General features: G+C 49.8%; 1 protein-coding gene across 1 annotated transcript in view; it reads right to left on the bottom strand.

Moving 5' to 3' along the window:
* als2b (alsin Rho guanine nucleotide exchange factor ALS2 b) overlaps nucleotides 1-26931 on the bottom strand; it is a 296702-nt gene that overhangs the window by 71373 nt on the left and 198398 nt on the right. Inside the window, 6 exon segments of the mRNA XM_072481260.1 lie at nucleotides 12811-12975; nucleotides 14394-14492; nucleotides 15498-15563; nucleotides 17076-17275; nucleotides 18245-18311; nucleotides 20176-20246. Of these exon segments, the coding sequence (XP_072337361.1) occupies nucleotides 12811-12975; nucleotides 14394-14492; nucleotides 15498-15563; nucleotides 17076-17275; nucleotides 18245-18311; nucleotides 20176-20246 (668 nt within the window).

The following is a 26931-nucleotide window of genomic DNA, read 5'->3' as shown; positions in this document are numbered from 1 at the left end:
CCGTCCCAGCAGCCCTCATTCTGTACCGAAGCTGCTGGGGAGCAGTTCTAGTCTATTAAAGCCTTCAGCTATGTTACTACCTCGTTTTAATAGTAATTGAACGTGCATCAATTTAATAGACTACTACTTAGCCGAAAGGATGGATCTCTGAATCAAGCCGGAGTGTCTGCAACTCAGCCCCCACGCGAAGAACTCGGCGGCGATCTTCAAGCACTGGCTGGCATGCTTTAAAGGCTACCTCGAGACGGCCGGAGGCACACCCTCGGGGGAGCAGAAACTGCATCTCCTGCACTCAAGGGTAAGCCCTGGGATCTACACCCTCATCGAGGAGGCGGAGGACTTTGATGCAGAGATCGAACTGTTAAAAGGACATTATATCCACCCTGTAAATCAGGTCTACGCACATCACCTGCTTGCAACAAGATGGCAAAGCCCCTGGGAATCGTTGGAGGAGTTCTACCGCGCGCTACTGGTGCTGGGCAGAAACTGTGGCTGCCCGCAAGTTTCGGGGAGCGAGCACATGGAACTCCTAATCCGGGATGCCTTCGTAGCAGGTATGAGCTCCTCAGAGATCCGTCAAAGACTCTTAGAAAAAGACACCCTGGGACTTAGAGGCACGGGCCCTGGCAGGGTCCATGGACGTTGTCTCCAGAAACGCGCAATCCTATGTGCCCGACCGCGCGGTGGCCCCCTTGGCAGCGTGGCATCCCGCAGCGGCAGCCCCACAGACTTTCCCCGTGTCGACGGTCTTCATCAATGGCCACGAGACGTCCTGCCTGATCGACTCTGGGAGCACGGAGAGCTTTATACACCCCGACATGGTAAGGCGCTGTTCACTTGTTACCCACCCTGTAAACCAAAGAATCTCCCTGGCCTCCGGTTCACACTCAGTGGAGATAAAGGGGTTCTGCCTAGCAAACCTCATGGTCCAAGGCAGGAAATTCAACAATTTCCGCCTTAATGTCCTGCCGCACCTCTGCGCAGCTACACTCCTGGGGTTGGATTTCCAATGTAACTTGCAAAGTCTGACCGTCAAATTCGGCGGCCCTATACCCCCCCTTACTGTCTGTGACCTCGCGATCCTTAAGGTCGACCCGCCTTCCCTGTTTGCGAACCTCACCCCGGATTGCAAACCCGTCGCCACCAGGAGCAGACGCTACAGTGCCCAGGACCGGACCTTCATTAGGTCAGAGGTCCAAAGGCTACTGAGGGAAAGGGTCATTCAAGCTAGCAACAGTCCCTGGAGAGCTCAAGTAGTGGTGGTAAAGACCGGGGAGAAACATAAGATGGTCATTGACTACAGTCAGACCATCAACAGGTTTACGCAGTTGGACGCGTACCCTCTCCCCCGCATATCCGACCTGGTAAACAGGATCGCACATTATAAGGTCTTCTCCATGGTGGATCTCAAGTCCGCCTACCATCAACTACCCCTCCGTACTAGTGACCGCAAATACACTGCCTTCGAAGCAGATGAGCAGCTCTATCATTTTTTAAGGGTTCCCTTTGGTGTCACTAACGGGGTCTCGGTCTTCCAACGCGAGATGGACTGAATGGTTGACCAGTACGGCTTGTGTGCAACGTTTCCGTATCTTGATAACGTCACCATCTGCGGCCACGGCCAGCAGGACCACGACACTAACCTCCGAAAATTTCCCCAGACCGCAAAAATCCTTAACTTAACGTATAAGAAGGATAAATGCGTATTTAGCACCGACCGTCTAGCCATTCTCGGCTACGTAGTGCGAGATGGAGTTATGGGCCCCGACCCTGAACGCATGCGCCCCCTCATGGAGCTCCCCCTCCCTCACTGCCCCAAGGCCCTGAAGCGCTGCCTCAGGCTTTTCAGTTATTACGCCCAGTGGGTCCCTAACTACGCAGACAAAGCCCGTCCCCTAATCCAGTCCACAATCTTCCCCCTGTCGATGGAGGCCCGAAAGGCCTTCAGACGCATCAAAGCAGACATTGCAAAGGCCACGATGCGCGCCATCGACGAGTCCCTCCCCTTCCAGGTCGAGAGCGACGCGTCCGACGTAGCTCTGGCCGCCACCCTCAACCAAGCGGGCACACCCGTGGCCTTCTTCTCCCGTACCACCCATGGTTCCGAAATTCGCCATTCCTCAGTCGAAAGAGGCACAAGCCATAGTAGAGGCTGTGCGACATTGGAAGCATTACCTGGCCGGCAGGAGATTCACTCTCCTCACGGACCAACGGTCGGTGGCGTTCATGTTTGATATTGCACAGCGGGGCAAGATAAAAAACGACAAGATCTTGCGGTGGAGGATAGAACTCTTCACCTATAACTACGAGATCTTGTATCGTCCCGGGAAGCTAAACAAGCTGCCTGATGCCCTGTCCCGCGGCACATGTGCCACCGCACAAATGGACCGCCTCCGAGCACTCCACGAGGACCTCTGCCACCCGGGGGTCACTCGCTTCTTCCACTTTATTAAGACCCGCAACCTGCCCTACCCCATCGAGGAGGTCAGGACAGCCACCAGGGACTGCCAAATCTGCGCGGAGTGCAAACCGCACTTCTACCGGCCAGAGAGGGCGCACCTGATAAAGTCCCTTTGAACATCTCAGCATGGACTTCAAAGGCCGCCTCCCCTCCACCGACCGCAACACGTACTTCCTGAATGTGATTGACGAGTACTCCCGGTTCCCATTCGCCATCCCCTGCCCAGACATGACCACAACCACCATCATCAAGGCCCTCCAGGGTATCTTTACACTGTTTGGTTTCCCCGCGTACATACACAGTGATAGGGGGTCCTCCTTTATGAGCGACGAACTATGTCAATTCCTGCTCAACAGGGGAATCGCCTCAAGCAGGACGACCATTTACAACCCCCAGGGAAATGGGCAGGTAGAGAGGGAGAACGGAACGGTCTGGAAGACCGTGCTCCTGGCCCTACGTTCCAGGGCCCTCCCAGTCTCCCGCTGGCAAGAAGTCCTCCCGGAGGCCCTCCACGCCATGCGGTCACTGCTCTGTACAACCACCAACCAGCCACCTCACTAACGTCTCCTTGTTGTCCCCAGGAAGTCCTCCTCCGTGACCTCACTCCCGACTTGGCTAGCAACACCCGGACCCATCCTGCTCCGAAAACACGTGCGGGTGCACAAGTCGGACCCGTTGGTCGAGAGGGTCCACCTGCTGCACGCTAACCCCCAGTACACCTACGTGGCGTTCCCTGACGGCCGGCAAGATACGGTCTCCCTACGGGACCTGGCGCCCACCGGAATCCCACGCGCACCCGAACCACCACCACCAACGCCCCCCCCCCTTCCACAGCACCTCACAGGAGGGTCAGTCCTCCCGCCGCCCCTGCCTAGGCCATCCCACCCACCGACGCCCCCATGGAGGCCGAAGCCACACTCCCGGAGTCGCAGACGCCCAGACCCCCACCAGAATCACTACCGAGGCCCAGACGATCCAGGAGGACAACCAGGCCACCCGACCGACTGATTGCCTCAGTATAACCGATCTGTAACTGTAAATAAACACTGAATGTATATATCTTCCACGATTGTAAATATTCTCTACAACCCTGTAAGGAGGTATCACGGTACCGCCATATCTTATCATACCATGTTAAATGCAATTGTAACCACTGGCCACCACCCCCGCCGGACTCTTTTTTAACAGGGGGTGAATGTGGTATTATCAGGTATTGCAGTACCCGAGAGGCTGAAGACCATTGGTTAAACCTAGGAGTTAACCATTGGCTGTTTTGTATGTAGCTCCGCCCCGACAGGCGGGGTATAAGAAAGGCAGTATATGTGTAAGTCTATTTTTCCTTCTTTCCGATAACCAAAATATCCATTGCTCATGGAATACAGTAAAATAAGAACCCCATCCCTGTAAAGTGTAAACCTACGATATTTTCTTATGTTGTAAGATAACGTATTCACAGACAATAGAATGCTAGCTGCCAAATGGCTGACTGTAAGAATCATGTCACTGCCCATGTGTGGCCAATGGAAGGGCAATAGGTCTGGGAGACGAGTAAGCTGGACAGTCACTCCATTAACCCATCTCAATTCACCCATCCAGAAAGAGCCCACTGTCCCACAGTTTCCTCAGCAATTATCTAAACGGGAGCACAGTCTGTGTCTCCATGGTTCTTATTCAACAGAACCTCCCATGTCCCCCAAGTGCAGAAAAGCACTGCTGTTAGTCCTAACTTTACCATTAAATTGACTTAGTCGGGTGGCCCCTTGGCCTCCGAGTTTAAATTACAGCAGACCTGTGGGGTCTCGAGGTGCTCCAAGGCAGCAATTGCTGCTATGCACCTTGGACTGATTCCGGGCAGCTGCAAGCCCATTTTAAATGCTTATGGGTTTTTTTGGTGGGTGTGGCCAACTGGACTGCTGAGCCCCGATTGCTGCTGCTGCAAAAACAAAAAGGTCTTTGAATACGCAGGGGGCTTGTTTTCTTTTGGGGAATTCCTACTTTTTCTTCAACTCCACCCACCCCTAGGGTCATCTCCTGTTTCCCCACCCTCCCCAGTAAATAACTAAAGATCTTTCCTGCTCAATTTTCCTCTTCATCCCACTTAACAATTGAAGCCTTAACCCCATAACAATTGAAACCTCTACCCTCTTCCACCCAACTCTTGCATGACCTAAATTTTCATTCTGGGATCACAAAGTCTGAGGCATTAAAATGGGGTCCCACTTTGAAAAAAACTTTTTTCCAAAATAGAGATATAAACCAGACAAACTGGCACCTTTCTGTGCTTGTTCAAACTTTGTCAATACTCATCTGTACAGCGGCAAGTGACATTAAAATGTAAAAGCCTCCTCCAGGGATGTCCATTGAATCTTCTAAAAGTAAGAAAAATCCTTTCGATTTCCGAGGGGAAAGGTAGGGACTTCAAAGGACCACAGCATACTTACTTCTTTGCCTGGTGAAACACTGACTCCTTGCAAATTAACATAGCAGCCATTTTTGTGCGTTTTTTTTAAAGCTGTCTAAAGGTGGCTGTAAGATGCCATTTTGGGAAACAAGTACAGAATCCCAGGAAGAATTCTGAGACACAACATCAGAGAGGGTTCTTGCCAAGTGAGGACAAAGAGGAAGGCATTATGAAATCAACAGCTGTTCTGCTGAAAGAGTCCAGGCAATCTGCAAGTGTCCTAACCACAGAATCGGTGAGGGATAGGAAACTTTCTTCCAAAAACCTTAGCCCCCAAACCTTACTGATTACAAAAGTGTCTATCTCAGCCTTGAATAGACTCAATGACTCAGCCTCTCCAGCCCTCTGCAGTAAAGAATCCCACACAGTCACTATCCTCATTGAAGAAATTCCTCCTCATCCCCATTTTAGTTAATAACTTTTATCACGTTTACCCAAGTAACTTTCAGCAGTAGTTTTGTAATTAATGAACCTTTATCTTGTTTAAGAATAAAGCTTTTTGGCTGGATTACTTTTAAATTGAACCACTCGCAATTGAAAAAGTGACCGGACACACGTAGCTCATGGACCACTTTTGAGTAAATGTCTTTACATTTCCCTTCTCACTCCTGCACTGCATTACAATCCCACACCAGACCCCAATAGCTGTTAGGATACTGGGCAGAAACCCCAATATTTTATTTTAATTTTTTAAGACTGTAAGAAAAGGATACTTCGCTCCAGGAGTGATTGCACAAAGAAATAGGTATGTGACATTTTATTACTCACACAATATTAAAATATCTTTAACATTACACCAGAAAATAATTTACAATTACCCTCAAATATAACTGCTCAATACAGTGAATACAATACCCTTAACTGCCATCTCTATTCCCACTTAAACAACAAGAAAAAAGCCATCTCAGCTCTCAATCCACTTTAACTACCAATAGCACATCGGAATACTTGTTTTACAGAGATGTTCTCTGAGAAAGGGAGATCTCTTGATACTGCTTTAAAGAAAAGATCTGACTCCTGTCAGACCCATGCAGTAATTCTCGCTGTATGTTTTCAGAAGATGCTTCTCAGATTGTTTCAGCTCCCCTGGTTCTCAGACAAATCTGCACTGCTTTAAAGACTGTTAATCTCTTTTAACTGAACTGCAGAGAGAGCAAATGGTTTGACTTCTGGGCACAAATTCATTCAGATCAGAACTGCACTGACCTGTTTTCTCAAAATGCCTGATGCCGTGGCTCCATCCAGCAATGACATCACTTTACCAAGCTGAAATCTACTTAACTCCACAATAAATCCCCTTAATCAAAACATTGCATTAACCCAAGGTTTTTACGATGGTTTAATTGCACTCTTGGTTCCAAACCTTTCAAACCAAGATTATTTTAAAAACATGACTGTAGCAGTCTCACACACCCACACACACAAACCCAGGTTTTTAACCCTTATTGCACCAAATAGCTATAATATCGGCTATTTCTACATTCATCACACTATAACCTCTGGGATCTCCGAAGGATAGATCCTTGATCGCTGTTCCTCTGCAAAGTGGCCCTTGGTGACATCCACAGACATGGTGTCAGGACACATATGCACAATGAAGACATCTAGCTCGACCTCTTCACCGCGTTTCTTGGCTCCTCCACTGCCTCTGGGCAATCAGATTGTTGGTCCAACATCCAGTGGTGGGTGAGCAGAGACTTTCTCCAATGAAATACTGCAAAGACCACATCATATATTCAGTTACGAACACAAGCTGTGTTCCCCGAGACGCTGGCTCCAATTTCTCTCAGTGACCACTGGGTTGAGGCTGGATTAGGCAGCTCGCAACCGTGACTCAGTGTTAAGCTTCCGGCTCTGTATCTTCCCCATCATCTGGACTCCCCTACATGCAACTTCACAATATTTTATTTCTTTTTAAAAATGTTTAAATTCATTTTACGGGATGTGGGCATCACTGGTTAGGCCAGCATTTATTGCCCATCCCTAGTTGCCCTTCAGAAGGTGGTGGTGAGTTGCCTTCTTGAACCGCGGTAGTCCACGAAGTATAGGTACACCAACGGTGGTGTTAGGGAGGGAGTTCCAGGATGTTGCCCCAGCGACAGTGAAGGAGCGGCGATATATTTCCAAGTCAGGGTGGTGAGTGAATTGGAGGGGAACCTCCAGGTGGTGGGATTCCCAGTTTTCTGCTACTCTTGTCCTTCTAGATGATAGTGGTCGTGGGTTTGAAAGGTGCTGTCGAAGGAACCTTGGTGAGTTACTGCAGTGCATCTTGTAGATGATATACACGGCTGCCACTGTTCATCGGTGGTGGAGGGTTTGAATGTTTGTGCAAGAGGTGTTAAGCTTCTTGAGTGTTGTTGGAGCTGCACTCATCCAGGAAGTGGAGTGTATTCCATTGCACTCCTGACTTATGCCTTGTAGATGGTGGACAGGCTTTGGGGGTCAGGTGATGAGTTACCCGCCGCAGGATTCCTAGCTTTTGACCTGACCTGGTAGCCACAGTATTAACGTGGCTAGTCCAATTCAGCTTCTGATCAATGGCAACACCCAGGACGTTGATTGTGGGGGTTTCAGGAATGGTAATGCCATTGAATGTCAAGGGCGGTGGTTAGATCCTCTCTTGTAGGAGATGGTCATTACCTAGCACTTGTGTGGCTCGAATGTAACTTGTCATTTGTCAGCCCAAGCCTGGATATTGTCCAGGTCTTGCTGCATTTGGACATGGACTGCTTCATTGTCTGAGGAGTCACAAATGGTGCTGAATATCCCCACCTCTGACCTTATGATGGAGGGGACATCATTGTTGAAGATGGTTGGGCCTAGGACACTACCTGGGACCAACTCCTGCAGTGATGTCCTGGAGCGGAGGTGATTGACCTCCAACCACCACAACCATCTTCCTTTGTGTCAGGCATGACTCCAACCAACGGAAGATGTTCCTGATTCCCATCGAGTCCAGTTTAGTTAGGGCTCCTTGATGCCATACGCCGTCAAATGCTGCCTTGATGTCAGGGCAGTCACTCTCACCTCAACTCTGGCATTCAGCTCTTTTGTCCATGTTTGAACCAAGGCTGTAATGAGGTCAGGAGCTGAGTGACCCTGATGGAATCCAAACTGAACATCTGTGAGCAGGTTATTGCTGAGTGAGTGCCGCTTGATAGCACTGTTGATGACGCCTTCCATCACTTTGCTGATGATGGAGAGTAGATTGATAGGGCTGTAATTGGCTGGGTTGGATTTGTCCTGTTTCTGGTGTACTGTACACCTGGGCAATTTTCCACATTGCCGGGTAATGCCAGTGCTGTAGCTGTACTGGAACAGCTTGGTTAGGGGGTGCGGCAAGTTCTGGAGCACGAATCTTCAGAACTATTGCTAAAATATTGTCAGGGCCCATAGCCTTTGCAGTATCCAGTGTCTTCAGTCATTTCTTGATAATGTGGAGTGAATCGTATTGGCTGAAGACTTACATCTGTGATTTCATAGAATTTACAGTGCAGAAGGAGGCCATTCGGCCCATCGAGTCTGCACCAGCTCTTGGAAAGAGCACCCCACCCAAGGCCAACACCGCCACCCCATCCCCATAACCCAGTAACCCCACCCAACACTAAGGGCAATTTATCATGGCCAATCCACCTAACCCGCACATCTTTGGACTGTGGGAGGAAACCGGAGCACCCGGAGGAAACCCACGCACACACGGGGAGGATGTGCAGACTCCGCACAGACAGTGACCCAAGCTGGAATTGAACCTGGGACCCTGGAGCTGTGAAGCAATTGTGCTATCCACAAGGCTACCGTGCTGCCGGGGACTTCTGGAAGAGACCGAGATGGATCATCCACTCGGCACTTCTGGCTGAAGATTGTTGCGAATGCCTCAGCCTTTTCTTTTGCACATATGTGCTGGGCACCTCCATCATTAAGGATGGGGGATATTTGTGGAGCCTCCTCCTCCAGTGAGTTGTTTAATTGTCCACCACCATTCACGGCTAGATGTGACAGACGACTACAGAGCTTAGATCTGATGCGTTTGTTGTGCAATTGCTTAGCTCTGTCTATTACTTGCTGCTTATTCTGTTTGGCACACAAGTAGTCCTGTGTTGTAACTTCACCAGGATGACACCTCCGTATGCCTGCTGTTGCGCCTGGCATGCTCTCCTGCAGTCTTCATCGAACCATAGTTGATCCCCTGGCTTGGTGGTAATTGTAGAGTGGAGGATGTGCCGGGCCATGAGGTTGCAGATGGTGGTTGAATACAATTCTGTGTTGGGCGGCACGGACGCACAGTGGTTAGCACTACTGCCTACGGCGCCGAAGACTCAGGTTCGACCTCGGCTCCCTGTCTGTGTGGAGTTTGCACATTCTCCCCGTTTTACCCCCATAACCCAAAGATGTGCATTGTAGGTGGATTGGCCACACTAAAATTGCTCCTTAATTGGAAAAAAAAATACAATGCTGCTACTGCTGATGGCCATCAGTGCCTCATGGCTGCCCAGTCTTGAGTTGCGAGATCTGTTCGAAGTCTATCCATTTAGCACAGTGGTAGTGCCACACAACACGATGGAGGGTATCCTCAATGTGATGATGGATCTCCACAAGGTCTGTGCGGTGGTCACTCCTCTTGATACTGTCATGGACTGATGCATCTGCAGCAGGTAGATTGGTGAGGATGAGGTCAAGTATATTTTTCCCTCTTGTTGGTTCCCTCATCACCTGCTGCAGCCCCAGTCTAGCAGCTATGTCCTTTAGGACCCGTCCAGCTCGGTCTGTGGTGGTACTACCAAGCCCCTCTTGGTGATGGACATTGAAGTCCCCATCCAGAGCATAGCCTGCACCCTTGCCACCCTCAGTGCTTCCTCCATCCCTCTTGCAGTCCATCTGCTGCTAAAACCTTCACCGTTGCTCTTGGCACCTCAAGACCAGACTTAGACAAAGCTCACCTGGCCAGCTTCCATAAAAGTCAGCTCACCCAAAACTCTGTGGCCTGTATCTTAGCTCAGCCCAAGTCCTGTTCACCCATCAGCCCCAAACTAAAAGCAAAATGTTGCAAATGCTGGAGATCAGAAAGAAAAAACAGTGCTGGAAACATTCAGCAGCATCTGTGGAGAGAGAAACAGAGTTAACGCTTCGAGTCTGTATCTAGGGGCGGCACGTGGCGCACTGCTGCCTATGGCGCGGAGGACCCGGGTTCGAATCCCTGCCCTGGGTCACTGTCGGTGTGGAGTTTGCACATTCTCCCCGTGTTTGCGTGGGTTTCGCCCCACAACCCAAAGATGTGCAGGGTAGGTTGATTGGCCAGGCTAAATTGCCCCTTAATTTGAAATAATGAATTGGGTGCTCTAAATTTTTTTTTTTTTTTTCAATAGTTATACATACATTACTGTAGCTGTGTGGAGTGTTTATGTTTGTAGCTGATAAAAATTCTTGCTGTGTGTGTTTATACAACTGTTAACTACATTCTTAGAATAAAGCTTGTTCATTTTGATTTAAAGCACCTAAGAAGTCTGTTGAAAGGCAGGCTCTTTTGCTCATCCTAACCAAAATCAACATAAACAGTTGTAGGTCAGGTGAACTCCATGATATAATTTGGAGTTTTCGAAACCCTGGCCCATAACAAATGTCAGATTGGACTCAAGACATTAACTGTGTTCCCCTCTCTACAGGTGCTGAGTATTTCCAGCACTTCCTGTTTTTATTTAACCTATTCTTGCTGGCCCCTCATACACCAACATCTTATATTTTAAAGTTCTCATCTTCATGTTCTAATTGGAACATAGAACTTAAGAGCTTTGTAAGAATCCCCCATCCTTGTTCCCATTATTCCCTTATTTACTCTTTCTTTTAATTTTGCTACTACATTTTTGATCCATGGATGATTAATGGTCATGTGCCTTTAAGGAAAGTGGCCCGCTCCTTTAATTCAAACAGAAAAATCCAGAAAGGCGTGTGCCGGTTTATCCTGGTGTTTGCAGATTGCCTGACAACAGTGATGACTTGGTTTGACCGATTTGGTTGGGGCCAATGAATTAGCCTAAAAGGCAGTGCTCTTCCCAGTTAACAGGTTGTGATTAGACCTGTTCCCACCTAAATAGTTCAGAGACCTAAAGAGCTTTTCAGTTTCACTTTGGCAGCTAAGAGAGAAGACCTCTCTTTTTCGCATTCTCTTTCCTCCAGAAATAACCAACAAATTCTCACCAAAAGGTCATTGAGGGAACCAACTCTCTCTGCAGAGAAGGCTGATGTGAATCCAGGGGGTCTCTCCTGTAAAAGCTGCCAGATATACTGCTATACTGTAAAGAGGATCTTTTTACAAGTTGCAGACCATGCATTTAATCTGCACTCATATTCTGAAGAAAGTGCACTAAAAAAATCGTCTGAAGGACAATTACTTTTTGATCTTAATCCTTATTATTTTTACCCCTTTCCACCTCTTTACATTTGTCTGTCCTGAGTGTGTGGAGAGGGTGGGGCAGTTAAGGGGGGGGGGGGGAAAGAGAGAAAGTCAGGTATTAGCGTGTCGTTAAGCAGCTGTGTTTACTGCATATTTCATATTTATTCTCGTTATAAATAAACAGTCGTGTTTTAACTTACAATCCTATAGCTATTGGGCAGCCAAGGGCCAAAGATTTTGGCAATTTGTATAAGAATTATTGGTTAATTCAATTGTGTTGTGATTCTGGGGCACGTAGGGCTGGAATTGATCACGCATTTGCCCAGGACGTCCTAACAGCAGGAAGAGGCCATTGAACCCTTTGATCCTGCTCCTCCATTCTATATCATGCTTGATCTGGATGAGGTCCTAACTCCACTTTTCAGTCTGCCTCATATAACCCTCGACTCCTTTGTAGTCAATGACCGAAGTCCAAAGATGGGGGAGTTAGTTGAATTGGCCCTGCTAAATTGCCCTGTGTGTCCCAGGATGTGCAGGTTAGGTGGGTTTATGGGGATAGGGCAGGGGAGTGGGCCTGGGTAGGGTGCTCTTTCAGAGGGGTGGAGCAGACTCAAATGGGCTGAATGGCCTCTTTTTGCACTGTTGGGATTCTATGGACCCAGTCTCCACTGCTCTGTGCGAAAGAATTCCACAGACCAAGGCATCTGAGGGGAAATTTCACCTCATTAATCCCATCAGTGCTTGTGCTTTCAGCTGTCTAGGCCTTAAACTCTGGAATTCTCTTCCGAAAGCCGATCTCTGTTCCTTCAGGGTCCACCCAGAGTCTCACTGAGCTCAATGTCATCCTTTTGAATATCTCGCTCTTTGGCTTGGCATCCATTTTTTTGGTTGGTCACATCAATGAAGCACCTGGGCATGTTTTTTAACAGTAAAAGGCATTATAGCAAAAGGAACTTTTTGAAGTTCCACACCCCCGATTATCGGTATGGGTTCTGAATAAGGAATTTCACAATCTGTTCAAACCAACAGGGGCGGTGCATTTAGCGAAAGGTTGGGTGACGCAGGTAAGCAGTACCTCTCTGGGTTCAAGAGGATCCAAGATCAGAACAGAGTTAATCGCTCGGGGAAGATTCGTGTCCCATACTTGAGAAAGGCAGGTACGCAGTGGCCTGGGGCATTAACGATGAACAAGTCAGGCTGACTACTCAATGGAAGGCAGATCAGTTATTAAGGAGTGATTTCTTTTCTCCATTTAGTTCCCATTCACTACCTGGCCCCAGCTTTCATTTAGATGTGCTCTCTCCAGAGTTATGCAACTTGGACTTTCAAGCACTGCTCGATGACAAGGGGCTGCGAATCCTTTTGCACGCAACAATACTTCCCAACAGAGGAAATGCTACAGCTCAGAACTCCAGTCGCAAATTAAACAAAGCACGCCCCAAGCAAAGCATGAACATGGAAGCCCTGAACCGCTGTTTCTTGCACACCATGCTGCATTACCTTGTGATATCGTCAAACACACCATAGCCCATTTTTCTGTCCCGTGCCCACTGCCCGATGAACATGCTGGGGCAGGATGATGTCAGCTTTCCACTACGGAGTAAACCGTGACCATGGCGCATGTTGTCTTGAAAACAGCCCTCGTACACCTCACCCGTGGCATATCTGTGGTGCAGGCAGAAAGGGAGAAGGTCAGTCAGTCTTACTGAATCACAACCACTTGGGTGAAACATCAACACGTGACCAGATATCGGGTGGCAACCCCTTCAGGTTGTTTTCTTCATTGGGTATAAATGTTTATTGCAGCAAGATCTTTACTAAAAGATTGAATTAATCAGCACCCAAGATGGTGGCTTGGGGATGGTGGCTTGAATTCCTTTGGCTCTTGGTTATGCCGATTGGTTGGTTTCATGCCCGGGTCGCCCTGATGGCCAGTTCCTTGGCAGTCTGTGATGTGTTGTTTGAATTTAGAAACCTCTGTTCTTCCTGATTTGTCTATCCAGCAATGTGCAGTCCAGGCCCAGGGTAAGGAGTTTTCTCTGCCCTGTTAGCCCTGGCTCAGTTGGTGGCAGTCTCACCTCATAAGGTTCTGGGTCTGGGTTCAAGTCCCACTCCAGGGCTTGAGGATAAAAATCAAGGCTGACACTCCAGCGGAGCTGAGCGAGTGTGGGGCTGAGTGAGAGCGGGGCCGGGCGAGCGTGGGGCCGGGCGAGTATCTATCAGAGGTGCCGTTCTTTGGACAAGACGTAAAATCCTCATCTCTCTCAGGTGGATGTAAAAGATCCCATGGGATTATTTTGATGAAGAGCAGGGGAGTGATCCCTGGTGGCCTGACCAATGTTTAACCCTCAATCAACATCACAAAAAACAGATCCTCTAGTCATTATCAAAGCGCCGTTTGTGCAATCTTGCTGGGTGTAACTTGGTTGCCATGTTTCCTGCTTTACAACAACGACTATGTTTTAAAAGTACTTCATTGGCTGGATATCCGGTGATCCGTGAGAGTTGCTACAGAAATGCAAGTCTCTCTTTCCAATCCAGAGGAGCACAGGAGCCCGAGGATACCATTCAGCCCCTCCAGTTTGTTCTGATCTGTACCTCAACTCTATTTACCAATCTTCACCCCTTGCCCTTGGATAGCTACTAACAGCATCTTGAAATTTCAAGTAACCCAACATCCACACAAAACATTCCCAAATTCCTGCCAGCCTTTGTATGAGAAACGGTTTTCTGATATCCCCACCCCTGGCCTACACTGTGTATGTGGCGCCTGATGTCCTCGACGGGGGAAAGTGGACAATAAATGCTGCATTGCTCCACCTCCCAAGAACAAGTGTGGGTTGGGAGTGGTGAGACAGTGCTGTGTAATCACCATCAGTGCATTACTGAACTGGGGAGGGGATGGGGGTATCTAAATTCAAACAACACATCACAGACTGCCAAGGAACTGGCCATCAGGGTGACCCGGGCATGAAACCAACCAATCGACATAACCAAGAGCCAAAGGAACCCAAGCCACCATCCCTAACCCGACAAACCATACTCCAGGGCCAACCGATAGCCGACGTGAGACCGGGACGTACTTGTAGATGCCATGGCCGTGCATCTTCCCTTCTTTCCAGTGGCCCTGATAATGATCATTCTTCTTCAGAGTTTTGTTGGGTATGATGTACTCTCCATACCTGTGAAGACAAAATTACAATGTTTAACATCAAGGGGCAGCACGGTGGCACAGTTTAGCACTGCTGCCTCACAGCGCCAGGCACCCGGGTTCAATTCCGGCATTGGGTGACTGTCTGTGCAGAATTTGCATGTTCTCCATGTCTGCGTGGGTTTCCTCCCACAGTCCAAAGATGTGCTGGTTAGGTGGCTTAGCCTTGCTAAATTGCCCTTAGTGTCCAACGGTTAGGTGATGTTACGGCGATAGTGGGCCTGGGTAGGGTGCTCTTTCAGAGGGTCAGTGCAGACTCGATGTGCCGAATGGCACTGTAGAGATTCTATGATTCACACACATTCACTCACTTCAAGGAGTTAGTCCTCAAACCAAGGGATCACAGACCCATGTTACTCCAGACCAGTCTATCACGGCTCAATGACAGCTGTCACTCTGAACAAGTCCACAATGCCGCGCCCCCCCCCCCCCCCCCCCCCCCCCCCCCCCGCTTTCTCACAAAGACACTTGAAGCAAGCTTCCTTGGTACTGGGCCCTATTTGGGCCTCAATAAATATAAGGGAAAATAAGTTACATTGCGATAGCACCTTTCACATCCTGGGATCTCCTGAAGTGCTTCACCACCAATAAACTATGATGATGGCTGCAATGTAGGAAACAGGGCAGCCAATCCACACAAAGCAAGGTCTAGCAGGCAGCAATGAAATGAACAACTAGATAATCCATTCCATAAACGTTGGCCAGGAAGCCTCGGAGGCTCCCTCGCTATTCTTTACAAATTGCCATAGGACCTTTCACACAGACCAGAGGACTCAGTGACGGAGTTCATCCAAAAATGGCACCTCTGGCGGGGTGCAGCAGAGGCCAGCACTCTGTTCAACATCCCTCGGGTGTACATAACCCAACAGGAAGCACTACACAGTCAATAGGAGCAGCTCCAGGTGATTTTCACGTATCCCTAACCCAACTCAGTTGAACTCAGATCAAAGGAATTTCTACAGTCTTTCACACTTACCCATCCTCTAAACCATTTCTGAAGTCACCGGTGTACATTCTCCCATCAGGCCACTGCAGCACACCCCTAGGATTGGGAGAACTTGGGTCAGAGATATTGAGAATCATCACCATGTCGCCCAGTAAATCATATCATAAACACACAACCCCATGATTGCTGATCTTAGGTTTCCTACCCCTCTACCAACAAGTTGCCATCCTCTACCCACCCCTACCAAATCCCGCCTAGCCACCATACCACACCCAATCCCCACACAGGCTCACACCCGTCTGGACAGTTGTCAGTTTGTTGATTCCTGCTCCCAAGTCACTGGGTAGTCCCCCAAACCACTGCCCAGAAGGTGCTGAATTTCTTTTGGCATCAAGTCCACCAGCATATCTTCATACTACCATCTTGGCCAAGTGTCCATCCTCGGGTGTGGGCCTCCCAATCCCAGTGTGGGCATTCCCCCACCAGCTCTAATGCAGACCATGTGCGCAACCCTGGCTCTCGCAGACTGCACGCGAGAGTGACACGGATGCACTCTCGCTCCCTGTGCATCTAACATTGACGCTCGCTCGCTCTCTGTGCAGCCAACGGGGACGCTCGCTCCCTGTGCAGCTAACATTGACGCACCCTCGCTCCCTGTGCGCCTGACGTTGAGACACCCTCGTTCCCGGTGTGCCTGATGTTGGCGCACCCTCAGTCCCTGTGCAGCTAACATTGACGTTCGCTCGCTCCGTGCAGCTAACGCTCGCTTACTCCCTGTGCGCCGAATGCCGACGCCCGCTCACTCCGTGCGCCTAACGCGACGCCCGCTCACTCCGTGCGCCTAACGCGACGCCCGCTCACTCCGTGCGCCTAACGCGACGCCCGCTCACTCCGTGCACCTAACGCGACGCCCGCTCACTCCGTGCGCCTAACGCGACGCCCGCTCACTCCGTGCGCCTAACGCGACGCCCGCTCACTCCGTGCGCCTAACGCGACGCCCGCTCACTCCGTGCGCCTAACGCGACGCCCGCTCACTCCGTGCGCCTAACGCGACGCCCGCTCACTCCGTGCGCCTAACGCGACGCCCGCTCACTCCGTGCGCCTAACGCGACGCCCGCTCACTCCGTGCGCCTAACGCGACGCCCGCTCACCGTGAGCCTAACGCGACGCCCGCTCAGTGCGCCTAACGCGATGCCCGCTCACCGTGCGCCTAACACGACGCCCGCTCACCGTGCGCCTAACACGACGCCCGCTCACCGTGCGCCTAACGCGACACCCGCTCACCGTGCGCCTAACGCGACGCACGCTCACCGTGAGCCTAACGCGACGCCCGCTCACCCTGCGCCTAATGCGACGCTCGCTCACCGTGCGCCTAACGCGACGCTCGCTCACCGTGCGCCTAACACGACGCTCGCTCACCGTGCGCCTAACGCGACGCTCACTCACCGTGCGCCTAACGCGACGCTCGCTCACCGTGCGCCTAACGCGACGCTCGCTCACCGTGCACCTAACGCGACACTCGCTCACCGTGCGCCTAATGCGACACTCGCTCACTCAGTGCGCGCAATGCCAACGCTCGCTCACTGTGCATGGAAAACTAACACTCACTTGCCATGTGGTTTTCCGGACAACCAGCGACCTTCATAAGTTGCCTCCTTCAGCCGTGGGTCTTTGTAGAAGGTGTAGCTGGCTGTACGCGAGATGGGGGGTTCTGATCGCATGGGGCTCCCCAGTCCAGGGTTCATGTATTCCTGGGCACCACTCAGTGCGTGATCCACAGCCTGATTAATGGCCCTTAACCACTTTGTCTGAAACGGGATCACAGTGAAACATTCAGCTCTGTAGGGGGCCCTGCTAACCATTCCGTAGAAAACCATGACTGAATTCATGCAATAATTTGTTCCCGTCTTTAATATGGGAAGGCATTAATATACATTGGAAAATGCATTGTACAGACGAACTACGGGGCAGTAACAAGAAAAATGGTCTATTTGCTCAGATTGCCTGGAAGGAAGGGATTATTTCAACAACGTTTCACTGTGTTATCTGCACCAACAAATATGCCGGTCTCCTTGATTTGTTATTAGGGCATGATTGATAACAAGGATAGGTTTATTAATTATCCCTGGTTAATCATAGGAGGGTGGTGCCTTACACGCTTCAACCCATGAGATGTTGGTGCTCCCTAAGCTGCGTCTGAAACCTTGACAGGAGCATAGTCTGTAACACGAATTAGAATGTTATTCTCAGCAAAACAGTTCAGAATGAGGGGTTGAAAACGGTCAACTTTATTTTTCATGGGAGTTCACTACTAATATCCAGCAAATTTCCCTCCCAGTCAGCGTCTATAATTCTAACTCCGAGCTGAAATCTGGTTCGTCCACTCGCAGTCAGTGCTCATTAAGGTGACCATCAGGATAGTCTAAGGGCCGTCAGTCTGCTCACTTCCAGAATCAATGGCAAAATGAGCCTCGTCAGTCAACTGCTGCTCATGATGTGGAGATTGCGGCGTTGGACTGGGGTGAGCACAGTAAGAAGTCTTACAACACCAGGTTAAAGTCCAACAGGTTTGTTTCGATATCACTAGCTTTCGGAGCGCAGCTCCTTCATCAGTTGAGTCACATGAAGGAGCTGCGCTCTGAAAGCTAGTGATTCCAAATAAACCTGTTGAACTTTAACCTGGAACTTTAACCTGCTCAGATACACCAGACCCCCGGGGACCACAGCTTCTGTCTCACTTCCTGCGCCAATTAGCACCAATTAATTGGACATTTTACCTTCTCCAGAGGTGAAGCTGCAGTGAGGATGAACTGTTCTTCAGCTGTGGTTATTTTCAGGGCGTTCCTACAGTAAAAAGATAGGAGTGAGAGAGTGAGATCGAGCATGTGCAGAGAGACAAAGAAGCAGAAACAGAACACAAGGCAGCACCGTAGCATAGTGGTCAGCACAGTTGCTTCACAGCTCCCAGTGTTTGCGTGGGTTTCCTTCGGGTATTCCGGTTTCCTCCCATTGTCCAAAGATGTGCAGGTTAGGTGGATTGGCTGTGATAAATTGCCCTTAGTGTCCAAAAGAGGTTAGGTGGGGTTACGGGGATAGGGTGGAGGGGTGGAGATATGGGGTTAGATAGGGTGCTCTTTCCAAGGGCCAGTGCAGACTCGATGGGCCAATTGGCCTCCTTCTGCACTGTAACTTCTATGATTCTATGAGTGAGAAAGAGCATGCGCAGAGACAAAGAGAAGTAGAAATAAAACACACGAGAGAGAGAGAGAGAGAGAGAGAGAGAGAGAGAGAGAAGGGAGGGCGAGAGAGAGAAGGGAGGGCGAGAGAGAGAGAGAGAGAGAGAGAGAGAGAGAGAGAGAGAATGAGAATGAAAGGGAGTGAGATATGAAAAACACAGAAACAGAGAGCAACAGAGAATGTGCGGGATAGAGGAAGTAAATCTGAGAGCAAGAGAGAGCATAAGGGTGAACCGGAAACAAAGACAGAGATACAGATAACAGGGAACAAAGCATCACAACCATGACCATCAGCACCCAGAGCGATCAGCTGCACCCATTTGCTCTCTGAGCCCACTGCTGCATGACTAGACAGCAGAACCAGTGGAACTCCGAAACTCAATGTAAAGCTGTTGCTAAAGTGAGTGCGGAGTGTGGTGCTGCTGCGTGCTGGGGAACTCCCCTCCCACACCTACATTCACCCCAGTCACCACTCCTCAATTTCATGGCCCCGCTGGAAGTTCAGTGGCTGGATTGACCTCCCTCTCTGGGAGGGGCCATGCAGCAGCATTAATATGGGCCAATAGTGTGACCAGGAGGTTTTGTGATGCAGTGGGTAGCATTACTGCCTTTCAGCCAGAAGCTCCGGGTTAGAGTCCCACTCCACGACTTGGTAGTCAAGGACGGGGTGTCCATAATGTGGCCAAACGAGTTGAAGATCTACATGTAAATCCTTCCGATACCGCCAATGGCAGGCGGCAAGAGTGGGCGAGATTCCTGGTCAGCCATTGCAATAGAAAGAACATTGCAGCTTCCACCATCCGTAGCTCCAGACTACAACATGTAAAAGTGTGTGTTGCCACAGCAACCCAGACACCCAGAGTGATCCATAACACAACAACACCATGAAAACAATCAATAACTTCAGAAAAAAAAAATACAGGATTCAATTCTTGCATTTTCTTTTAGACACAAATTGTTTTTGAAGAAATCAGTCCTTCCGACCCCCACCAAGTTTAGGGCAGGTGAAAGACTTAATTCTCTCATGACCCACTGTGCTGCAAAATGGCAGGTGAACACTCAAGAGGCCAACAAGAGAAACATCACACCCGCCACAAGGAGGTCACTGTTATTTTTTATTTTTTTTTTTTTAAACTGGAGTACCAAATTATTTTTTTCCCCCCCCCCAATTCAGGGGCAATTTAGTGTGGCCAATCCACCTAACCTACACATCTTTGGGTTGTGGGGATGAAACCCAAGCAGACACGGGGAGAGTGTGCAAACTCCACACGGTCAGTGACCCAGGACTGGGATTCGAACCCGGGTCCTCTGTGCTGTAGGCTGCAGTGCCAACCACTGTGCCGCGTGCTGCCCTGGAGGTCACTGTTATAATTGCACATGTATGTGCCCCAGTGGTACAATCCGTTAGTGTGCGGTACTTATAATTGCACATGGACTTCCAAGTGCAGGGAACAATCATTTCTGATACTCACAGGTTGCCGTTTTCTTCAAAGTGGGGCTCTACCCAAAGAGTCACGAGAGGGAATATATGATGCGTTGAAAACTGAGGAAACAGGGAAGAAAAATGTAACCTTTGTCAAGAAAGCAAAGGTAATTTTCAGGAATTTATATTTGTATTGACAAACAGAAGAACCAACATATATTTCAGTGGGTTTAATTTAATGTTTCTGTGCCTGGATGGGTAAAACCTATAGTTAGATTCATGCTGGACAAAAGTGTTTATACGTGTGGCGGTTGGGGAAGTTCCAACTGTGTTTCTATTGTGCTTAGAGAGGGCTACAGTGTGAAGAGTAAATAAACCAGATGTGATTGCTTAGCAATTGGATCTTTGTAAGGGAAAGAAACTTTTACGTTTCAGTTTAGCTAATTGTACGCCAATTGCAGATAGGTAGGGAGAGAGAAGGCAGCTCTCAGAGCTCTGCTAGAAACAGCTGGTTTAAAAGGCTGGAGAGGGAACATCTCTCTCGATTTGAAAAAGCCATAGAGTAAAGGTTAAAAAAGCAAGTGCAGAGATCTTAAGAGTAGCTCGTTAAGACGTTACCAAGAAGTCCGAGGTTAAAGTTACTAAAACAGAGAACCGTTCAGGAAAGCTGAGAAGAAGGCCAAGATGCCAGAAAGATATCTGAAGTGATTTTCAGGTTTGAGAGATTTTACTACAGCCTGTGGAATGCGAGTTGCAATAATTATGGAAATCAGTGCTGCATTTCGAAGTTTGTGTAAAAGCAGTTCATACAAAGGAAACCTAAAAGGGGTGGTGTAAACTCCTGACTGAATTCGTTGTTAAAAGTGGAGTGGAAGCTTTGTTTAAAATGGTCATTTGGAAAACCTGGATTAGATGTTGGAATGCAAACCATTAAGGGAAAGCATTATTATTATGAGCAAAGATTTCAAAGCGTGTTTTTAGGAGTCACGTTTAGAAACTCTCATGTGATCAACATCTGGGGGATTCGGAGCAGACACCCACAAACATTCACTCGAGGTTCAGAATGGACTTGTGTACTTAAAAGGGACTATGTTAATGAGACCATTGTAGATTAAAATGTAATTTATAATCAGTGTTAATCCTTAAACCTGGGTGCACATAACACAATTTTTTCATGTTTAATAAATGATTTTTTTCTTGTTGTTAACACGAGCAGTCCTGTGACTCTGTTCCTCCATGGTTTATTTTTTTAAAAATAGAAATTACTGTCGAGCCAGGGCTCCATTCTGGAATCTTCCCATCCAGTTGTAACATCAACTGGGATCGTAACCTCTTACAAGATTAATTAGCACACACAGGAATCACAATGCAAAGTGCTTTCTAATCTGTGGCAGAGAATAGCTAGTAAATATTGAGGGAATAAAACAATGCAGATTTAAGAGGCAGCAGAGCAGTAGTTCCACTCGATAAGGTAAGGGCTGCTTTCCCCTTTGAGGCGGAGAGCTGACCGGTGGTGATTTAACCTGAGGATCACCACACCTCAGGCAAGGGGCAAAGTTGAAAAGTTGAAAATCATGAATAACCTAATTTGGCTAGGCAGCTGGTTCATGATGCAGAACGCGACCAGCAGCGCGGGTTCAATTCCTGTACCGGCTTCTTGTAAAAGGGTTGCTTAGTTTACTGTACCCACCTGGGGTTTTGGTGTCAATTTGTCGGCAGCCCAGCACTAATGTTAAATGGTGGAATACAACATTGCCCTTCAAAAAAACCCCAATTAATTCTGCTGTATTGGCAGCAATCTCACAGGTCACATTTTTATTTGATGATTTTTCTGCAGATTGATCTGTGCAGCCACTGAATCAAAAGAGGGGTCAATTTATTAATAATGAGTTTGAGGTTGAAAACACAAGAACATAAGAAATAGGAGATGTAGACCACATCATCCATTGACCCTGCTCCACTATTCAATACCATCATGACTGATTTTGGGCTTCAACTCCATTTTCCCACCCCCTCCCCATATCCCTTAATTCCCCAAGAGACCAAAAATCTGTCTGTTTCCACAGCCTTAAATGTATTGAACAATGGATTGTCCACAACCCTCCGGGGTGGAGAATTCCAAAGGTTCACGACCTTTTGAGTGAAGAATGTTCTCCTCGTTAGTTCCAGATGATCAGCCCCTTATCCCTAGACTGTGCCCCTGTGTTTTAGATTCCCCGACCAGCAGAAACAATCTCTCATCATCTATCCCATCAAGCCCCTTCAGAATCTTGTTATGTTTCAATGAGATCACCTCTCATTCTTCTCAACACCAGAGAATATAAACCCAATTTACTCAAGCTCTCATCATTCCATGAGGGGGTACAACCCCTCATCTCAGGACCAATTGAGTGAACCTTTGCTGTCCCGCCTCCAATGCAAGTGTATCTTTCTTAAATGTGGAGCCAAAACTGCACATTCCTGATGTGATCTCACCAAAACCCCATAAAAGTGTAGCAAGACTTCTGTATTCCTGCACTCTAATCTCCTTGCAATAAAGGCCAACATGCCACTTAGCTGCCTAACTGCTTGCTGCACCTACATGCTAACTCTCTGCACTCCTTGTACAAGCACACCCAAGCCTCTTTGAACACTTACAAACTTCTCACCGTTTACAAAATATTCTTCTTTTCTACTTCTACGACCAAAGTGAATCACTCCACACTTCCCTACATTCTAAGCCATCTTGCTGTCCACGGACCTAACTTGTCCATATCTCTTTGCAGTCTCTCACCAACTAGTTTAGTAACATCAGGAAACTTAGTTACATCACTTTATCTCTTCACCCAAGTCACTAATATAGGTTGAATGTAGCTGAGGCCCCAGCACTGATCCCTGGGACACTCTACTATTCACTACCAGCCAACAGGAAAAAGCCCCATTTATGCCTACTCTCTGCTTTCTATCCATGAGCTAATATATTACCCCCGAACTTCCAGTGGTGGCCATGAAGTGAGTGGTCCCACGTTTGGCTGCTCCCGATTGAGGCGTTTTTTTGGGTCCTTTTCCCTGTTTGCTGGGCGGATGTTTTGTTGGAAAAGGGTGTTGAGATGATTAAGGAAAGTTAAATTCCACTGGTGGTGGGTGGATCCATGGAGCAGAAGTGGGTCAAGAAGGAAGGAGCGGTTAGAGCTAGAAATTCTTTGTGCGCCGCAGGTGAAGATGCGGAGGGTAAGGGGTCAGCCCTGCCTACCCAGTGGTCAACGGAGCAGCTGGTGGACTTCTTAAATGAGAAGCTCAGCCAGCAGAAGAGGGAAGTCCAGGAGGACCCAGCCAGGGTGGTAGAGCCGCTAAAAGCAGGGATTGATCGGGTGGAGCAGAGGCTGGAGTCCCAGGCAGGGTATTTGGAAGATACAGGAGGCGGCGGGAGAGCACGAGGAGCAGTTTACCTCGTTTGCAGCCGAGATCGGGATGATGCGGGAGACCAAGAGGCGGCTAAAGGAGAAGGTGGAGGATCGGGAGAACCGCTCCCGGAGGCAAAACCCAAGAATCGTGGGGATGCCCGAGGGCATCAAGGGAGCGGACACTGGCTCATGTGCAGCCAACATGCTGGAGAAGTTGATGAGGGAGGTGGCCTTCAACCGACCCCTAGAGGTGGACCAGGCGCATAGGGCGTTGATGAGAAAGCCGCAGACGAACGAGCTGCCGAAGGCGATGGTGGTGCGGCTCCATTGTTTCCTTGACAAGGAGAAGATATTGCGGCGGGCCAGACAGACGAGGTGGTGCATCTGGGAAGTAAACGAGCTCCGGGTGTACCAGGCCTTCGGCGCGGAACTGGCGAAGAGGAGAGCCGGGTTCAACAGAGTGAAGGCTGCCCTCTTCAAGAAGGGGGTGAAGTTTGGGATTCTGTACCCGGCCCGCCTCTGGGTGACTCACAACGGTCGAGAACATTATTTTGGGACACCAGAGGAGCGATGGAGTTTTTAAAGAGACAATGGACTGGCAGGAGAAGGAGGACTTGAACTGTGGAGGAGGTGTGAGGATATGTTGGTTCTCTCTGCCTTTTGTTTGTTGGTTTTGGAAGAACCTCTCTTCTTTGAGATGTTTTGGTGAGTTCTGTGGCAGGATGTTTGGGGAGCGGAGGGTGAGTGCACCGTTTCTTATTTCCAATGTTGTTTGTGTTATGGAGGTGTACGAGCAGGGGAGAAGGAGAATCGGTGGGGAGTAGGAGGTTTATGAGCCGGGGGCTGCCAGATTAGCTGGACGGGCTAGTTAATGGAAGCACAGTGGGGGGTGGGGGTTAACCAGGTGGTTAGTGCAATAGAGTGGGATGGGATTGTTCTTTTGTTTCAGGGAGGGGGGGGATGTTGACAAAGGTGTGGTTGCTGTGGCGCAAAAAGGGAGATGGTGATTGTGGACATCCAAGGGTGGGCATGGAGGGTCACGAGCCGTGTGCTGACCCAAGAAGGGATATGGTTGATTGGCAGGGTAGTAAATTAGGCGGGTGCTGGGGAAGATCCCAGACATGGACTCGCACCGATTGATCATGGGAGGGGATTTTGATACAATCATTCAACCAACTTTGGACCGGTCGGGCCCGAGGTTGGGGAGGGTGTTGGCGGTAGCGAAGGAGCTGAAGGGGTTCATGGAACGAATGGGGGGGGGGGGGGGGTAGATCGGTGGAGGTTTGGGAGGCCAAGGGTGAAGGAGTTCTCGCACTTCTCCCATGTGCACAGGGTATACTCGTGGATTGATTATTTTGTGGTGGACAAGGCCCGGCTGGCGGGGGGTCTGCGCCTCTTCCGTTCTCGCCGGCCAAGTACTCGGTGGTGGTGGCAGCCCAGTGGCGGCAGTGGCGGCAGCATTTGAGGTTGGAAGGTGCCTCGGTGTGGCACTGATTTGCGGTAATCATAAATTTGTACCGAGGGGCGGTCTGGGGACCTGTTTGTGGGGGGCAGTTTTTTGAGTTTAGGAGGAATTGGAGAAGGTATATGAGCTGCCCAGTGGGAACGGTTTCCGACAGTAACATGAGATGTGAGGAAGCAGGTGCCATCCTTTCCCAATCCTCCGCCCCCAGGACAAGGTGGTAATGAAGGAAGGAGTGGGTGAGGTCAAGGTGTCCGAGCTTTACAAGGGGTTAATAGACTGAGGGGGATTCCCAATAGGAGAAGTCAAGCGGATGTGGGTGGGGGAAGTGGGGGGGGGGGGGGGGGAATGGAGGCTGGGTTGTGGGAGGAGGCTCTGAGGAGGGTGAATGCATCCTCGTCGCGCACAAGGCCTTATCCAGTTTAAGGTAGTACATAGAGCGCATATGACAGTGGCCAGGATGAGCAGGTTCTTTGAGGGGGTGGAGGAGGTGTGGGCAGTGCACAGGGAGGCCTGCAAACCATGGTCACATGTTTTGGGCATGTCCGAAGCTTAAGGGGTTCTGGCAGGGGTTCGTGGACGAAATGTTCGAGGTATTGAGCGTGAAGATGGCCCCGATTCGTCCGGTTGCAGCGATGCGGAGCTATGCCGCACATTTCGGCGGCTCCCGCTAGAACGGACTTTTGGGCTCTCCAGAGGAGCCCCAACGGAAATTGTTTGACCGATTCCCTTGTGGGAAGGTAGAGCAAGGTCCCCCTTCTGTCGTGTGTGGAGGGGACCAGAAGTGGAGCGGGGGAAAAAGTGGCTTTGGAGCAGCGGCAGAAACGAGGGGAAAAAAACAAGATGGCGGAGGGCGGATATCGAGCAGCATGGGGGCCGGACCAGCAGGAGTTTCTCAGGCGCTGCGTGGAGGAGCTTAAAAAGGAGGTGCTGGCGCCAATGCTGATGGCGATCGAGGGGCTGAAGAAGACCCAAAAAGCCAGGAGGTAGAGCTCCGAGAGGTGAGGGACAAAACCAACGAGAACGAGGACGAGATCTTGGGCCTGGCGGTGAAGATGGAGGCGCACGAGGCGCTGCACAAGAAGTGGGCCGAGAGATTAGAGGTCCTGGAGAACAGGTCGAGGAGGAAGAATCTCTGGATTCTGGGTCTCCCTGAAGGAGTGGAGGGGGCCGATGCCGGGGCGTATGTGAGCACGATGCTCCATTCACTGATGGGTGCGGAGGCCTCGCCGAGCCCCCTGGAGCTAGAAGGGGCTCACCGGGTCCTGGCGAGGAGGCCCAAGGCTGGTGAGCCGCCAATGGGCGATAGTGGCGAGGTTCCATCGTTTCACGGACAGAGAGTGTCCTGAGATGGGCCAAGAAAGAGCGGAGCAGTAGATGGGAGAATGCGGTGATCCAAGTCTACCAGGACTGGAGCGCGGAGGTGGCAAAGAGGGGAGCTGGCTTCAACCGGGCCAAGGCGGTGCTGCATAGAAAGAGGGTGAGATTCGGAATGCTGCAGCCAGCGCGACTGTGGGTCACGTATCAGGACCGAAACCACTATTTCAAAACGCCAGAAGAGGCTTGGACCTTTATCCAAACGGAAAAATTGGACTCAAACTGAGCGTCTGTGGTTGTGGGGGAGATGTTGACTGTATACAGGGTTGTAAATATGGGTAAAGAATGCTTCACGGGTGGGACGATGGATGGGGATGGGGGGGGGGAAGAGTTTTGATGGGGAGACTGTGAGGAATGTGGGCGCCGGTGCTGGAGGGAGGCGAGACCCGGGGATGGGGGAATTGGGATAAGGCCGCAACAGCAGCTGTGCCACATAAAGCGTAGCTGGCTCAGGAAAGCGCGGGCTTTTTCCCGCGTTAGGGAAGGGCGGGGGGATGGAGGAGCGCAAGGAGGAGGAGGGATTTCCACACCGGGGGGGGGTCAACGGGAAGGCGGGGGAAGCCGGGGTCAGCAGGAGTCAGCT

This window comes from Scyliorhinus torazame, chromosome 2 (assembly GCF_047496885.1).
Source record: "Scyliorhinus torazame isolate Kashiwa2021f chromosome 2, sScyTor2.1, whole genome shotgun sequence".
NCBI lineage: Eukaryota > Metazoa > Chordata > Chondrichthyes > Carcharhiniformes > Scyliorhinidae > Scyliorhinus > Scyliorhinus torazame.
Note: the sequence above shows the minus strand (reverse complement) of the source record. Positions and strands in the feature narration are given on the sequence as shown.